An 18,356-nucleotide genomic window follows, 5' to 3' on the forward strand; every position below is an offset into this window, starting at 1 on the left:
TAGGATGGGATTATAGCCAATATTTTTGTAGTAACTATGAAAGGAGTATAATCTATAAAAACTTGTATCATGATATTGTATACTTGAAAATAATATTATAAGTTAAATATATGTGAGTAAAAAATTTTTAAGCAGTATGTTGTACACCTAAAACTAAAAAAATTAAATGGGGAAAGTATGTTGAAAGCAAGGAATCTAGTTAAGAGATAGATAATACAAGGTCAAGCAGGTAAGTGTTTCAGATAGAGAGGTAGTTGAATAAATAACCTTGAAACAAGGGACTGGGATAATTCAATGAGAAAAGGATAGTCCTAACTGATGGTACTGGGATAACTGGTTGACCATATGGAAACTAGTGAATTTTGCCTCCTGTTGCACACCAAGAACATAATTAACCTACGTGCTCAAAACCTAAATGTAAGAAGAAAACATAGGAATAAATCTTAATGACCTCAGGTTAGGCAGTGATTTCTTAGCTAAGATCTTGAAAATACAAGCAATTAAAGAGTAAACAGGTAAAATGAGGCTGCATCAAAATTAAAATTTTTTGTGTTTCAAAGGAAACCAAGAAACTTTCAGTAAGAAAGTGAAGGGATAACCCACAGAATGGGAGAAAGAAAATATTTGCACGTTGGGTATCTGATAGGGGCTTCCCTGGTGGCTCAGCAATAAAGAATCTGCCTGCAGTACAGAAAGACAAGGGAGATGCGGGTTTGATCCCTGGGTTGGGAAGATCCTCTGGAGGAGAAAATGGCAACCCACTCCAATATTCTTGCCTGGAGAATTCCACGGACAGAGGACCCTGGAGGGCTACAGTCCATGGGATCACAAAGAGTCGGACACGACTGAGTGACTGAGCACGAAGGATGCATGAGAAGGGACTTGTATACAGAAATTCAGAATACAGAAATCAGTTTTTTAAATGGACTGAAGATTTTGATAAGACATTTCTCCAAAGAAGATACAGAACTATTCAGTAAACATATGAAAAGGTGCTCAGTGGCATTGACCATCAGGGAACTATATGTCAAAAGTGAGAGTGGCACCCTCTGGAATGGCTGTGATCACAGAAGCAGACAGTAATAAGTGTTGACGAAGATGTGGATGTTGGCTGGTGGAGCCAACTGTGGTAAACTAAAGTATTCAAGAGGTAAACATAGAATTAGATGTGACCATCAGCTCTACTCCTAGGCGTATACCCAAGAGAAATGAAGACGGATACCAACACAATAGGTTTAACGTGAGTGTTCATAGCAACATTATTCACAGTAGCCTGAAACTGCAAATAACCCACATGCCCATTCACCAATGATGAATAAGCAAAATGTGTTATATCTGCACAATGGAATATTGCTGAACAAGAAATGAAGTACTGATACGAGCTGTGACATGAATTTATATGTCAATAAAGCTGTTCTAAGAAAACAGGCCAGGAGGGTGGAATTCTGCATGTTTGTTGAATAGCTTCCAACTAGTGTATGATGGGTAGAAGTAAGCATTTATACTGAGGTGAGGATATAAGGTAAGCTAGGCTTGTTTTATCTGGTTGAATACCATTGTGTATATTTATAGAGTGCATTATGAATGTTTCAGAGCCTTTATTTAATTCTCTGTGGTGGTGTTCAGTCACTGAGTCATGTCTGACTCTTCGCGACCCCATGAACTGCAGCATGCCAAGCTTCCCTGTCCTTCGCTGTCTCCCAGAGTTTGCTCAAATTTCATGTCCATTGAGTCAGTGATGCCATCCAACCATCTAATCCTCTGCTGCCCCCAATCTTTCCCAGCATTACAACAGATGTCAATAACCACATGGAATAAACTTAAGTCTCAGAAAGGTCTAGAGAAATGGTCCCAAAGAGGAGCATCTTGATTGCAGGTCTCTGGACTCAGCATACAATGCTCTTCTCACTTACATGTAAAATTTAACTTTAAATATAAGGAATATTTATGGAATATAATACCTAAAATTCAAAACTGTTGTAGTTCTAACACATAAACTACATGTATATGTAATAAAATGAATCAAATAAAAAGTAGTGACATTGATAATAAAGGGGCCAAAGTTTGGCCTTTTTTTTTTTTTTTTTTTAAAGAACATTGGTGGTAAGTTAAGTCTTGTGGAGAAAAAGGCAGTTTTAGAGAGGGACACCCCCGATTGGAGGTGTCCTGTTCAGTTCATTCAGCCAGTCAGTCATGTCCGACTCTATGTGACTCCATGGACTACAGTACGCCAGGCTTCCCTGTCCATCGCCAACTCCCGGAGCTTGCTCAGACTTATGTCCATCGAGTCGTTGATGCCATCCAACCATCTCATCCTCTGTCGCCCCCTTCTCCTCCTGCTTTCAATCTTTGACAGTATCAGGGTCTTTTCCAGTGAGTCAGTTCTTCTCATCAGGTGTCCAAAGTATTGAAGCTTCAGCCTCAGCATGAGTCCTTCCAATGAATATTCAGGACTGATTCTTTTAGGATTGACTGGTTTGATCTCCTTGTGGTCCAAGGGACTCAATTATTAAGTCTTTTCCAACACCACAGTTCAAAAGCATCAATTCCTCGGTGCTCAGCTTTCTTTATGGTCCAACTCTCACATCCATACATGACTACTGGAAAAACCATAGCTTTGGCTAGACTGACCTTTGTTGACAAAGTCTCTACTTTTTAATATGCTGTCTAGGTTGCTCATCTCACATGCTAGTAAAGTAGTGCTCAAAATTCTCCAAGCCAGGCTTCAGCAATACGTGAACCGTGAACTTCCAGATGTCAAGCTGGTTTTAGAAAAGGCAGAGGAACCAGAGATCAAATTGCCAACATTCGCTGGATCATTGAAAAAGCAAGAGAGTTCCAGAAAAACATCTATTTCTGCTTTATTGACTATGCCAAAGCCTTTGTGTGGATTACAATAAACTGTGGAAAATTCTGAAAGAGATGGGAGTATCAGACCACCTGACATGTCTCTTGAGAAACCTGTATGCAGGTCAGGAAGCAACAGTTAGAACTGGACATGGAACAACAGACTGGTTCCAAATAGGAAAAGGAGTACGTCAAGGCTGTATATTGTCACCCTGCTTATTTAACTTACATGCAGAGTACATCGTGAGAAACACGGGGCTGGATGGAGCACAAGCTGGAATCAAGATTGCCGGGAGGAATATCAATAACCTCAGATATGCAGATGACACTACCCTCATGGCAGAAAATGAAGAAGAACTAAAGAGCCTCTTGATGAAAGTGAAAGAGGAGAGTGAAAAAGTTGGCTTAAAGCTCAACATTCAGAAAACTAAGATCATGGCATCTGGTCCCATCACCTCATGGCAAATAGATGGGGAAACAGTGGCTGATTTTATTTTTTTGGGCTCCAGAATCACTGCAGATGGTGACTGCAGCCATGAAATTAAAAGACGCTTACTCCTTGTAAGGAAGGTTATGACCAACCTAGATAGCATATTGAAAAGCAGAGACATTACTCTGCCAACAAAGGTCTGCCTAGTCAAGACTATGGTTTTCCCAGTAGTCAGGTATGGATGTGAGAGCTGGACTATAAAGAAAATTGAGTGCAGAAGAATTGTTGGTTTTGAACTGTGGTGTTGGAGAAGACTCTTGAGAGTCCCTTGGACTGCAAGGAGATCCATCCAGTCCATCCTAGAGGAAATCAGTCCTGGGTGTTCATTGGAAGGACTGATGTTGAAGCTGAAACTCCAATATTTTGGCCACCCGATGTGAAGAGCAGACTCATTTGAAAAGACCCTGATGTTGGGAAAGATTGAGGGCAGGAGGAGAAGGGGACGGCAGAGGATGAGATGGTTAGATGGCATCACCAACTCAACGGACATGAGTTTGGGTAAATTCTGGGAGTTGGTGATGGACAGGGAGGCCTGGCGTGCTGCGGTTCATGGGGTTGCAGGGAGTCTGACATGACTGAGCAACTGAACTGAACTAGGTTGCTCACAGCTTTTCTTCCAACAAGCAAGCGTCTTTTAAATTCATGACTGCAGTCGCCATCTGCAGTGATGTTGGAGCCCAAGAAAATAAAGGCTGTCATTGTTTCCCCATCTATTTGCCATGAAGTGATGGGATCAGATGCCATGGTCTTAGTTTTCTGAATGTTGAGTTTTAAGCCAGCTTTTTCTCTCTCCTCTTTCACTTTCGTCAAGAGGCTCTTCAGTTTCTCTTTGCTTTCTGCCATAAGGGTAGTGTCGTCTGCATATCTGAGGTTATTGATATTTTTCCAGCAATCTTGATTCCAGCTTGTGCTTCTTCCAGCCTGGCATTTTGCGTGATGTACTCTGCATATAAGTTAAATAAGCAGGTTGACAATATACTGGTTCCTTTCCCTGTTTGGAACCAGTTCCTTGTTCCTTGTCTGTTTCTAGCTGTTGCTTCTTGATCTGCATACAGATTTCTCAGGAGGCAGGTTAGGTGGTCTGGTATTCCCTAAGGGGGTATTCTGGAGGTGTCCTATAGAAAGCTGGAAATAGGAAAAGTGGAATAGGAATAAAAATGAAAGCTGTAATTTTGGAACCAGATCTGCAGGAGTAGGAGTCTCAGTGTAAGAGTCAGTGGGGACACAGGCACACACAGTGTGAGAGTCAGTGGGGACACACACAGAGTAGCCAAGCATCTGATGAAGGATGTAGAGGTCCAAAAAGACAACTTTGACAGTCATAGAGGTTTAAACAACATTTTGAAAACTACCAAGGTACAATGGAAAAGCTGTTAGGGGTCTTGAGACTTCTGACCTAATATGGGCTCACTGCTAATTTTGAACAGGTCTTTCAGATCTCTTGGGATCTCACAGAACTGAAGCGTATCAGAGTTGAGAAAATCCTCATCTCTCTCACCAAGTCCACAGAGATCCTACGTGTGGTTTAGTTATTAGGCAGTGAAGTGAGTATAGGACTCCAGGCTTCCTGAATTCATTGGTGAAAAGCAACTTGAGCAAATGATTGCCAAAGATCCATTTGGTCCAAAAATTTTTTGACCCCATGTTCACTGTGAAAACATATAACTAGAACAGTTTCCATAGATTGTTGAGGGAAGATTGGAAGAAGAAGGGAAGAGGAGGCAAACGACAGAAACTGTAGAAGTAAACTGTGTGTGTAAGGTGAGAAAAGTTAGAATTAAGTTTTAGAATAAATGTAGAAATATAGAAATTTGGCATAAAAACAGGGAAAAAAGGCAAGGAGAATCTTGAAAGAGTTGAGCATTTTTGAAGGAGACAGAAGAGTCTTTGGAGGGGATTGTGTTCATATTGTACAGTTCTATTTCGGCAACTGAGTCAGCCAGCAACTTTCAGGACTCTTTCCCCCCTTTTAAAAAGTCTTTTAAGGGATCAAGAAATACTTAGAGGGGAGGAGAGGGTGAGATGTATGGAGAGAGGAACGAGGAAACTTATATTACCATATGTAAATAGATAGCCAGTGGGAATTTGCTGTGTCTCAGGGAACTGAAACAGGTGTTCCTGTACCAACCTAGAGGGGTGGGATGGGGAGGGAAATGGGAGGGAGGTTCAAGAGGGAAGGGTCATATGTATACCTATAGCTGATTCAAGTTGATGTTTGACAGAAAACAACAAAATTCTGTAAAGCAATTTATCCTTCAACTAAAAAATAAAAAAAATTTCAGCAGATGAGTGGGCAAACCATTCCTGTTGATACAAAAGGTCAGACAGTAAATAGTTTCCGCTTTGTTGGCCATATAGCCTCTGTCGTAACTACTCTGCGCAGAAGCAATTATCATGTAAAGGGGTGGGCGTGTCTAGTGTCCAGTGAAATTGGAAAGTAGCTGAACAGATTGTAGGCCTCCTGTTCATCATCAGATTAGTTTCACTTCCAGGCAAAGGTAGAAGTACAGGTTAGTGTTGCTTGTGGCTGCCTGTGGTCTTGGAAGAATGAAATATGATGGAAATAAAATTCTTCTGATGCTTTTAATTCATCCAAAAACTATGGCCATGTATGTGTGTGTGCATACAAATAAATGAGATCATATTATACTGTTTTAAACCAGTTCTCCCATCACCATAATAAATCATTATCTTGGACATTTTTTCATGTAAAGATATGAAAATCAACTATATTTTGATACATCTAAATTTTTTTATGGTTAAAATATGTGAGAAAAGTGGATTATTTTCCATTTCTTTTGAAAATCCCTCTGAAAAGCACCGTGCTAGTCTTTTTGTAAATCCAATACAGAGTCTACAGTTGCCTTGGGATAATAATGATTATAGTACTGTCAATTTTGATTATTAGAAACAGTATTAAAAGATCTTTTACCAAATGCTCACCCTGTTCCTCTCCGCATTTAAAGAAATGGTTTTACAACTATCTTGATCATATAGTTATTATAAAATTTAACCCTTTAATCCTTTAATCCTCATTTAATCTTAGTATTGTAAGTAGGTGTATATTTATCACCAGTCCTTTTCATGTGATACTTGTCATTTTGATTGTCAGAAAGTTATTTTCTATTAGGAAAGGATCATGAAAACCAACATTCCCTAAGGTTTTTTTTATATGTTTAGTAGCTTATCTCTCCCCTTCTATACTTGAAGATTAGCTTTACTGGACATAAAACCCCATAACTCACTGTTTCCCTGTATTTTTGGCATAATGGGTCACTACCCTAATGTGATGATAATCTGATTTTTATTTCTTTAAAAATTTTGCCTAGATATGAATGAGTCTTCTTCCTTAATATCTAGTCGGTTTACTTGAATATATTTTGGTGTTTCCTCTGAATTGATGTTCTCATATCTACAGGGATTTGTGTCCTTTGAGTACGTACAGTTTTTTTATCTATCTATATAATGTATATAGAAAAGGAAATATTATTTAATTCTAGTTCTACTGTTTCATTTTTTCTTTTATTTTGGTTTTATTCTTTAGAACTCCTTTTATTTATATGTTGTATCTCTTTGCCTGTCTTCATTATTTGTCATTTCCTCTCAAATCCTTTTTTAAAAAATCCCTGAATCATTTCTGTTTTAAAAATGATTTCTATGTTTTACTTTGTTTCTTTCATGGTAGTATGTTTATTTGTGCCCCTATATAAGATCGCTTTTAAAATTTTCTAATTAGCATGAATTCTGTCGGCCTCATTTTTTAGTTTTTAAAATTCTTGTTTGTATTGTTATGTCCTGTAAGTTTTCCTTATGTCTTTTCACTTGTTTCATAAAAGTTGCAGTTTTGATCCTTTATTTTTCTTTCTTTTGAGCACTCTTTTTGCCATGCTTTCATTTTCCTTAGAGATATTCTGCTGCTCATTGTCTTCTATAGTAATTTTGTTGGGGGTTTTATCATAATCCCTTTTTTGTTCATTTTTATGGGAAATTAGCTTTCTGGAGCTTTTAGAAATTGGCTTAGTCTTCTTGTGTGTGTATAGTCGTGCTCAAGAAGCATAGGTGCTGTTTTCGGACACTTTCTAGGCCTGTGCCCTCTGTATGCTCTGCTCTCCTGTCCCCTGGAGTCTGAACCCACAGTCTTTACAGGACCTGGCAGGTCCGTGTTGAGAAATCCTGGGGTGACACCGCTCCCACCATTGAGGCTCTCTGCAGGCTCCTGCTCTCATTGATGACTGATTTCAGCTGCTATTATGTCAGTTATTTGGAGGTTCCTCTGGTTTTGGCGATGTCAGCTGCCTGTGGCTCTCTTCTCAAGTTGGGAGCATGCAGGTCTAACAGGTGTTGCTCCTCTCCACCTGCGTCCTCAATAAGGTGTATTGGTTACCTGGTTTTGTTGTGAATGTCTGTGGGTTTTTGTTGTATAGTTGCCCTGCTTGACTTTATTTGGAGATGCAGAAAATTCAAAATCCTTGGAACTACTATGGCTGCTAATGAGTATATAGTGTTCAAATTTGTGCGAGTTGTAAAAAAAAATAACTCTGTAAAGAGAAATGGAGTTAAATTGAATAGTCAGTCAGATACTTACAGTGCATTACGCACTAACGTTGATCAGCCACTTTGTGTTAGAGCAGTGCAGGGTTGGGCTTAGCTGGGACTGTAGAAGCATGTGTAGCTCCCTCCCAAGTGGAGCTCTGACATCTAGGTTACTTACTGTGCTTGTGCGGAGTCGGAGTGGGCGTGGTGCTCAGGGAGCCTACAAGACAGGACTGCTGCCCGTGGAGGGTTGGGATGGTTAGAAGACAGCGGTGAACCTGAATGTCGAAGGGTGAGGAGCCATAGGAATACCAAGCGGAGAAGAATGTAAAAACTCAGAGCTTGATATGCGTGGCCTGCTGAAGTGGGGACAGGGGTGACAAGGGTCAGAGCCAGGACCGGTGCTGGGAAGCACGTTGGCCGTGCCTTTCAGGATACTGCAAATGTGGAGGGTAGTAGAACAGCAGTATCAGATTTGCTCTAGAATAATAATCCTTGCAGCCCAATGGAGACTAGACTGTGGTGCAATGCAGGAGAGGCCAGATGAAACAGTGGTGACAGTGTCAGTCTGCACAGGTTTCAGAGGGGGCCTTCCCTGGGAGGGAGGGAGTGTGGGGGTTGCTGAGCCTTGTGGAGTTGACGGTCACTCACGTCTGATGTTCACAGTGTTTAAGGCTGAGGTTTTTAGCCCTGACTGCCCGTTAGAATCACTTTGTTGCTGTTCAGCATGCCAGGCTTCCCTGTCCTTCAGTGTCTCCCAGAGTTTGCTCAAACTCATATCCTTTGAGTCAATGATGGCATCCAACCATCTCATCCTCTGTCATCCCCTTCTCCTCCTCCTGCCCTCAATCTTTCCCAGCATCAAGGTCTTTTCCAGTGAGTTGGCTCTTCGAATTAGGTGGCCAAAGGATTGGAGCTTCAGCATCAGTCCTGCCAGTGAATGTTCAGGGTTGATTTCTTTTAGGATTGACTGGTTTGATCTCCTTGCAGTCCAAGGGACTCTCAGAGTCTTCTCCAGAACCACAGTTTGAAAGGATCAATTCTTTGGCGCTCAGCTTCTTTATGCTCCAACTCTCACATTCATACATGACTACTGGAAAAACCATGGCTTTGACGATACAGAATTTTATCAGGAAGGTGACGTCTCTGCTTTTTAATATGTCTAGTTTTGTCATGGCTTGCCTTCCAAAGATCAGGCATCTTTTAATTTTGTGGCTGCAGTCACCATCCGCAGTGATTTTGGAGTCCAAGAAAATAAAATCTGTCACTGTTTCCACTTTTCCCCTATCTGTCTGCTGTGAAGTGTTGGGACAAGATGCCACGGTCTTAGTTTTTTGAATGTTGAGTTTTAAGCCAGCTTTTTCACTCTCTCACCTTCATCAAGAGGCTTTTTATTTCCTCTTCACTTTCTGTCATTAGAGTGGTTTCATTTGCATATCTGAAGTTATTGATATTTCTCTTGGCAATCTTGATTCCAGCTTGGGAATCATCCAGCCTGGCATTTTGCATGATGTGAGATTTTTAAAAGAATACCTGCCATCACCCTCATCTAGTTTTATTTAATTGGTATTGGTTGAGGGGTTGGAAATCGTCAAGCACTTTTGACACTGATCCCAAGTGAGTCTCATCTGCAGCCAGGCACCGCATCAAAGACCTCCTGGGTAGTCATGAAGAGAGTGTAGGGAGCGCTGATGCAGCAGGATGACGCCCAGCAGTTTGTGGTTGGCTGGCTTTGAGGCCCCGTCTCCTGCAGCCAGAACTGCATTCACTGTTCACAAGCAAATCCTCAGAAGTAGCTACTCATCTCTCCCCTCCATGAGAGTTCCTGACATTTTCATTTGGGGCATTTCTTTAATATTTTTGTGTTACATTTTAAATTTTTAAACAAAAGAATTATCAAGCAAGATACAAGTGCACAGCATTAAAGCATATAGAATAAAAGATTAGTCCTAGCTTCTTCCCAAGGAGGAAAAAAAGCCAAAGAATAATACATCCCTTAAGATTGCCAGGAGAAATATCAATAACCTCAGATATGCAGATGACACCACCCTTACGGCAGAAAGTGAAGAAGAACTAAAGAGCCTCTTGCTGAAAGTGAAGGAGGAGAGGGAAAAAGTTGGGTTAAAGTTCAACATTCAGAAAACGAAGACCATGGCATCTGGTCCCATCACTTCATGGCAAATAGATGGGGAAAGAATGGAAACAGTGACAGACTTTATTTTTTGGGCTCCAGAATCACTGCAGATGGTGACTGCAGCCATGAAATTAAAAGACTTCTTGGAAGAAAAGTTATGAGCAACCTAGACAGCATATTAAAAAGCAGAGACATTACTTTGTCAACAAAGGTCCATCAAGTCAAAGCTCTGGTTTTTCCAGTAGTCATATGTGGATCTGAGAGTTGGACCATAAAGAAAGCTGAGCACAGAAGAATTGATGCTTTTGAACTGTGGTGTTGGAGAAGACTCTTGCGAGTCCCTTGGACGGCAAGGGGATCCAGCCAGTCCATCCTAAAGGAAATCAGTCCTGAATATTCATTGAAAGGACTGATGTTGAAGCTGAAACTCCCAATATTTTGGCCACCTGATGTAAAGAACTGTCTCATTGGAAAAGATCTGAGGCTGGGAAAGATTGAAGGCGGGAGGAGAAGGGGATGACAGAGGATTGAGATGGTTGGATGATACCACCGACTTAATGTACATGAGTTTGGGTAAACTCCAGGAGTTGCTGATGGACAGGGAGGCCTGGCGTGCTGCAATCCATGGGGTTGCAAATAGTCAGAACTGAACTGAACTGAACTGAACATACCCTTCTCCACCCTGCCCTGGAGGTAACCCTTGGGCATTAGTTTTTTCCAGTACTTGCAGGTAACAGTCTGCAGTGAATGACTGTGCACATGTATGTTTTCTTACTGTTGTGTGAGTAAACACTTTGTGATTTTGTTAAGATTGCCACATTCCTCTCTCACAGAGCTGCAGCACTTTGCATGCCCATTAGCAGTGGGGCCTATTTTGCTGTAGCCTTCTCAACAAAATGTACTGTTGTACTTTAATTTTTTACCATTCTCTGTGTTATTTTAATTTGGATTTCTCTAATTATGAGTTTTAACATTTCATATCTTTTGTGAATTATCTGTTTCATTGGCTCTTTTTTCCCCCACATTTTTCAGTGGTTTTTAATGTTAGTGTTTTAGAAGTATGGGCTGAGGACCCCCGAAGGTCTCTGAAGTCTTTTTGTACTTAGGACAAACTATTTCCATAACAGCACAAACATGTCACTTGTCTTTTTCACTGTGCTGATACTTGCAGTGAAGGTTCGGCAGCAGAGGTATGAGGTGAGTCTGGCCTCAGCCCTGACAGATCACGGAGTGGCACTAGACCCTTGGGGAGCCCTGGGCGCATGCACAGCTCCTAAGAACACTTCTAGTTCTGCTGCAGAGTAACTGAAAGCAGTAAAAGTTACTAGTTTTACCATGTCAGCTTTTGAAAAGACATTTTAAAAATCATCTGCCAGAGGAGCCACAACTACGGAAACCCATGTGCCCTAGAGCCCCTGCTCTGCAACAAGAGAAGTCCATGCACCACAATTGGAGCGTAATTGCTGCAACTAGACAAAGCCCATGCACAGCAACGAAAACCCAGCATAGTCAGAAAATAAATAAATAAAAGTATTAAAAAATATAAAAATTAAAAGATACTATCATGCCACCATATATTGAAATGGGAAATATGCATAAGGCATTTCTACTATTTGAAGGAATGATTATCCAGACTGGAATGTTTGACAAGCATTTTTCTCCAGTAACTACCTGTTCCTTCAAGGAAGACAACTGATAATATTTGTTTCCAGCAAGGAAAATTGAATTTTGTAACAAAAATTTGGATTATGTGCCACCATGAGATGAGCTCAATGCTTTGCAGTACTTAAAGACTGCGATTGCTTTGGTGGTGATAGTCATTAAAGCATAACTTAAAAAAATGTTGTATAGTGGTGCTTGATATGGTTAATGGACTTTCTGTTGAATACAGTGTACAAAGACATTTTAGTGTATTACTTCAATAGAGATTCTTAGTGTAAGTGAAGGAAGTTGATTTTCATAGCTATTGATATTTTATTATATAAAATAGCTTCTGATGTATATGCTTATTAAAACTGTCTATGAATTGTTTGCCAGTGTTTGTGGTGATCATACTGGGGCACTGACAGTTCCCTCAAGAAACCTTCTGAAAACAAAAAGGAACTGAGAATTTCAGTGTTGAGAATTCTTAAGTGTGTTCTAGTTCTTAACCTTGGCGTGGTTGGCAGTTTTCAGTGTTCTGGTCCACCCAGCATTACATTCTTTAGAGCTGTGTTTGCATACCAGGATCTCTCATCCTCATGTGTGTCTGGACAAGTGGGGAGTGTTTTGTGTAGGACTGATTGTAGAGGATGACCTGATAATGACATTTTACTCTAATTGTTACTTCAGGCTCCTGGATTTGGATTTGGAATTGCAATATCTGGCGGAAGAGATAATCCACATTTCCAGAGCGGGGAAACCTCCATCGTGATTTCAGACGTGCTGAAGGGGGGGCCTGCGGAAGGACAGCTGCAGTAAGTGTGCTTCTTTCTCCTCGTGGGCACCAGGTCACAGGTACTCTCCTGCCTTCTGCCACCAGCACGTCATGCTAGTGATTCCTCTAAATTAATATGTGTTTATGCTTATCTGTCATAAATGGAAAGCTAGTTTCACTTACCTTAAGTAGGTCACTGTAAAAAATAAAGATAGTGAAAAGAAAACTTGTTACTCAGTTTGAAATAGAATCTAGCTTTCAGAAGCTGCTCACCAAGAGTCTTACCATTTCTTGTTAAGCAGGAAGATTAGCAAGATTGAAGAGAGGCAAAAAATGCACTTGGAAAAACATGAGTATGATTAGGAGGATGGAAAGAAAACTGAAAGGAGAAAGGCTTTATCTTTAAAGATAGAATAACTTTTTCCAGGCTTATGACTTAGTATCATTAATGCATGTAACTGTACCAGCAGAAGTCATTTTGTGTGCTGTAGTACCTGATCAGGGTTTCCTAGGTGGATCAAGTGGTAACGATTCCGCCTGCAAATGCAGGAGACCCAGGTTCGATCCATGAGTCAGGAAGATCCCCTGGAGATGGGAATGGCAACCCATTCCAGTATTCTTGCCTGGGAAATCCCATGGACAGAGGAGCCTGGTGGGCTACAGTCCACTGGATTGCAACGAGTTAGACATGACTTGGCCACTGACCAACAACAACAGTATACCTGTTCAATCCTTTCAGGAACCTTTGTATTAATAGGTAAATAATAAATGACCTGTGGTTAGTTACTTGCTAAACATTTTTTGTGGGCAATCTGAAAGAAAATAGTTGTACATTTTTATAATTATTGATCTGAAGATAGATTAATTAGCCCATAATGGGAATATCTTTTTAAAATCTTACCTTGAAAACACCTTTATAAACTTATCTGTGTGATTTTGTCGAACATGTTTTGATCATTTTTTTTCTTTAGAGAAAATGACCGGGTGGCCATGGTTAATGGAGTCTCCATGGATAATGTTGAGCATGCGTTTGCTGTTCAGCAACTAAGGAAAAGTGGGAAAAATGCAAAAATTGTAAGTGTTTTTACCTCTAACTTTATAAAGGTACCAGCTGTACTGTTGATATGTTTTTGGTGTTTGATTTCATTCTTCCCATTTAAGAAAATAAAATCTGGGACAGTAGTTCAAGGTTAGTTATTTACACATACAACACCTCTTCTGATACTGATGGTGTGTTTTGTCACTAGTGTGTATTTTCTCAAAGCTCAGATTCCAGAATTTTTTTGATTGTAGAAGGAAGGAATGAATTCCTGGTTAAAACTTCTTTATGGCTTAATAGTTTCTTTTTAAAAAAAACACTTAAATTAGGTGGAATCTTCACATATAATCAGTTTAAAGTCTATAGCCCTATTTTTCTGTTACAAGATTTGTTTAATGGGTAAATTTTATGCCATCCCTTAAACACATACAATGTTGCTACCTTGTTACTGTGATACAGTTTGAGGAAAGAGAGAGTGGAAAGAGTTGTTTTGTTAAGAGTTGTTCAGGGTACTTTTGTTGTTTCTTTGTATGTTTGCTAGGCTCTTACTTCATATTTAAGAAGTTGTTTTTTTCCCTCTGTTTTTCTTGTTTTTAGTAAGAGACAAAGTTCAGTAATCTCTCAGTAACTGGCCTCAAATCACAGTTAAAACTAGGCAGTTGTGACAGAGAATAGAATTAATGTTAAAATCCTACTTTAAAAAAATTATGTCTACCTAGAGACTTCCCTGGCTGTTCAGTGGTTGGGACTCTGTGCTTCCACTGCAGGGCATGGGTTCAGTCCCTGATCTGAGAACCAGGGGCCCACACACGTGTGGCCAAAAACATATATACATATACATGTATATTTCTTCATGGAGGAGCACCTTAGCCACTTTGCTGCCCCGTTTCTTCTTCATCTAAACTCTGAAATGCCTGACTGAGGTTCTGTGAGGCCTTGGCTCCTGTGTATGGAGCACAAGGCAGAGACTGTCCTGCCCTGTCCCCTGAGAACCTTCTGCTTTGCAGCAGACAAGCTGAACCACAGTGGACCCAGCAGAGAGGAGAGAGCTGTAGTGAGGAGGCCTGCCTTGGTATGACCTCTGGGAGCTGTGCTGAGAGCCAGGGGGCTGCTTCCTGAGACTGCCCTCACCCCCAGTCGGAGGCCCTGTCACTGGGTGCAGGCTGCCGTGTCCACTGGTGTGGACACTCTGCAGCAGTGTCCCTGCTTTTCTCATGGCAGCACTCCCAGTATTCAGTTACTGCATTCCAAATGACAGGCAGCTTCTAATGTGTGGGTGTTTCACAACTTCCATTGTAGTTGTGTTTTTACAGCTGTAACTCTGATGTTGTCTTAAAGTGTGGTTCATGTGCAGACTGGCTAGTTGATGGTAGAGTTTTTTCACAGTTTTTATAACATGAGATTGTACTGTTTACAGAAGCAAATTGCTAATTTTTATAATTGTTGGTTTTTATAAATTGAGTAAGTGTTCTTTGGATGAGTTGCTGCATATTCCAGTTGAGTTCAGTTCAGTTCAGTCGCTCAGTCATGTCCGACTCTTTGCGACCCCATGAATTGCAGCACCCCAGGCCTCCCTGTCCATCACCAACTCCCAGAGTCTACCCAAACCCATGTCCATCGAGTCGGTGATGCCATCCAACCATCTCATCCTCTGTCGTCCCCTTCTCCTCCCGCCCCCAATCCTACGCAGCATTAGGGTGTTTTCCAGTGAGTCAACCCTTCACATGAGGTGGCCAAAGTATTGGAGTTTCAGCTTCAACATCAGACCTTCCAATGAACACCCAGGATTGATCTCTTTTAGGATGGATTGATTGGATCTCCTTGCAGTCCAAGAGACTCTTCAAGAGTCTTCTCCAACACCGCAGTTCAAAAGCATCAATTCTTCGGCGCTAAGCTTTCTTCATCGTCCAACTCTCACATCCATACATGACCACTGGAAAAACCATAGCCTTGACTAGACGGACTTTTGTTGGCAAAGTAATGTCTCTGCTTTTAAATATGCTATCTAGGTTGGCCATAACCTTCCTTCCAAGGAGTAAGCGTCTTTTAATTTCATGGCTGCAGTCACCATCAGCAGTGATTCTGGAGCCCAAAAAAATAAAGTCTGACACTGTTTCCACTGTTCCCCCATCTATTTCCCATGAAGTGATAGGACCAGATGCCATGATCTTAGTTTTCTGAACGTTGAGCTTTAAGCCAAGTTTTTCACTCTCCTCCTTCACCTTCATCAAGAGGCTCTTTAGTTCTTCACTTTCTGCCATAAGGGTGGTGTCATCTGCATATCTGAGGTTATTGATATTTCTCCCGGCAATCTTGATTCCAGCTTGTGTTTCTTCCAGCCCAGCGTTTCTCATGATGTACTCTGCATATAAGTTAAATAAGCAGGGTGACAATATACAGCCTTGACGTACTCCTTTTCCTATTTGGAACCTGTCTGTTGTTTCCTGTCCAGTTCTAACTGTTGCTTCCTGACCTGCATACAGGTTTCTCAAGAGACAGGTCAGATGGTCTGGTATTCCCATCTCTTTCAGAATTTTCCACAGTTTATTGTGATCCACACAGTCAAAGGCTTTGGCATAGTCAATAAAGCAGAAATAGATGTTTTTCTGGAACTCTCTTGCTTTTTCGATGATCCACCGGATATTGGCAATTTGATCTTTGGTTCCTCTGCCTTTTCTAAAACCAGCTTGAACATCTGGAAGTTCACGGTTCATGTATTGCTGAAGCCTGGCTTGCAGAATTTTGAGCATTACTTTACTAGCATGTGAGATGAGTGCAATTGTGCGGTAGTTTGAACATTCTTTGGCATTGCCTTTCTTTGGGATTGGAATGAAAACGGACCTTTTCCAGTCCTGTGGCCACTGCTGAGTTTTCCAGATTTGCTGGCATATCGAGTGCAGCACTTTTACAGCATCACCTTTGAGGATTTGAAATAGCTCAACTGGAATTCCATCACCTCCACTAGCTTCGTTTGTAGTGATGCTTTCTAAGGCCCACTTGACTTCACATTCCAGGATGTCTGGCTCTAGGTGAGTGATCACACCATCGTGATTATCTGGGTCGTGAAGATCTTTTCTGTACAGTTGTTCTGTGTATTCTTGCCACCTCTTCTTAATATCTTCTGCTTCTGTTAGGTCCATACCATTTATGTCCTTTATCGAGCCTATCTTTGCATGAAATGTTCCTTTGGTATCTCTAATTTTCTTGAAGAGATCTCTAGTCTTTCCCATTCTGTTGTTTTCCTCTATTTCTTTGCACTGATCGCTGAGGAAGGCTTTCTTATCTCTCCTTGCTATTCTTTGGAACTCTGCATTCAGATGGGAATATCTTTCCTTTTCTCCTTTGCTTTTCGCTTCTCTCCTCTTCCCAGCTATCTGTAAGGCCTCCAGTTGAGTACCTTAGATAAATTGAATTTTTCCTCCTGTACCTGAAGTTATGGGCTTTAGCTCCAACTTCATTCTTCCGGAATATGGAACTGTTTTGTTTTTTCATGCAGAATGTTTAGTACATATGCCCCACATCAATAATACATCCAAGAAAATTGTTACCTGTACTCCAGACTTTTCTCACCATAGGAATGATTTGTAAGAAGCAATGATTTTCTGTTATGTATTTGAAACAGCACATGTACGAAGCAACCTGAATTTTCCTGTCACTGTGCTTGGCTGCGTCATTTGGGATGGTGGAACTCAGGTTGGAGAAGTAATTTTGCTCTTCAGGGAGAAGCTGTAGGGGGTTGGGTGGAATTCTGTTCAGTCAGCAGAGGGTAGTTGTTCAGTTCTGCATCTAAAGAGAGTGGATCATATCATCTGTTGATGCCAAGTTTTTCATCACTGTTTGAGGATAAAGTCATAGTATCTTAGAATGGTCTTTCATTGTAGGATGTCTCTACCTCCAGCCATAACGAGAACCTCAGATCTTATATTTGCTCCCCACCCCTCCCCAGTTCTGAGTAACTGGCTCCTTCCCTCCTGCTTTCTGATCTACTAGTCTTCCTTCTTCCCTGTTCTCTTACATATTTATGGTTGTCAGTTTATATCTTTCCATAAACTAAGACCCCCCTGGGTGTTAGGCTCAGTAACTTTCTTTTCCATTGAAATAAAATCTTAGAACTCCTTTGATAATATAACTACCATAAATATGCCTAATTTTGTTTAACAGTAGGTGAAGAGAAGATAGAAAAAGTGTTTATAGCGTACTGAACATGTATAATTTTTACTAAAATTCTGAACATACCAAAAAAGCATTATGAAGTGAATGGGCAGAAACTTTCCAGAGATGAGCTGTGTGAATGCTCAATTGTGTGAATGCATGGCTGTGTACTGTCTCGGTGTGTTCACACCTCACTCTTCCTTCCCCGCTTGCCCAGGGGCATTTAAGTGTCCAGCTCCCACAGATATTTTTTAAAAGTTGTGTTGAGGATTGTCATTTTGTACCTGCTTGTTCAGTTCCTTTTCTTGGGAGTGGCTTTTTGGAGTCAGGTGGCATGAATGACTTGAGATACATGCGTTGCTGTTTTGCCAGTCAGAGAACCAGTAAGGTTTTGAGAGAGTCCAATTTTATCAGCCCTTGACATCTCTGCCAAACCGATGGACTAAACTTATGTCAAATAAGGAGTCTTATCTCTTTTTTTGGCTGTGCTTGATCTTCATTGCTGCTTGGGCTTTTCTCTAGTTGGGGCGAGTGGAAGCTACTCTCTTGTTGTGGTGCACAGGTTTCTCATTGCAGTGGCTTCTCTTGTTGTGTCAAATGAGGATTTTTAAATTACAAGTGGATTTGATCATCATGTGGTGTGTATACTTCCCGTGATGTTTCTTTGCCTGTTTCTATGTCCTTCCATCGTGATGCTGTCACACTAGTGTTTGTATATTAAGGTGATTAGCCTTTTGTTGTATAT

The 18,356-nt window shown here is 40.9% G+C and overlaps 1 protein-coding gene across 50 annotated transcripts in view; it reads left to right on the top strand.

Annotated features, from left to right (window-relative positions):
- TJP1 (tight junction protein 1) overlaps positions 1-18,356 on the top strand; it is a 338,414-nt gene that overhangs the window by 258,168 nt on the left and 61,890 nt on the right. For all 50 annotated transcript variants that reach the window (XR_014070282.1, XR_014070281.1, XR_014070283.1 and 47 more), the window contains 2 exons: positions 12,336-12,460; positions 13,392-13,494. Coding sequence is in view for 47 of the 50 variants with exons in the window: in XM_081546603.1 (XP_081402729.1) it covers positions 12,336-12,460; positions 13,392-13,494 (228 nt within the window). In the remaining 3 variants the exon portion in view is untranslated. The remainder of the gene's footprint in view (positions 1-12,335; positions 12,461-13,391; positions 13,495-18,356) is intronic.

The sequence above is a fragment of the Giraffa tippelskirchi genome, chromosome 12 (genome assembly GCF_054371585.1).
Source record: "Giraffa tippelskirchi isolate mGirTip1 chromosome 12, T2T-mGirTip1v1.2.pri, whole genome shotgun sequence".
Lineage (NCBI taxonomy): Eukaryota > Metazoa > Chordata > Mammalia > Artiodactyla > Giraffidae > Giraffa > Giraffa tippelskirchi.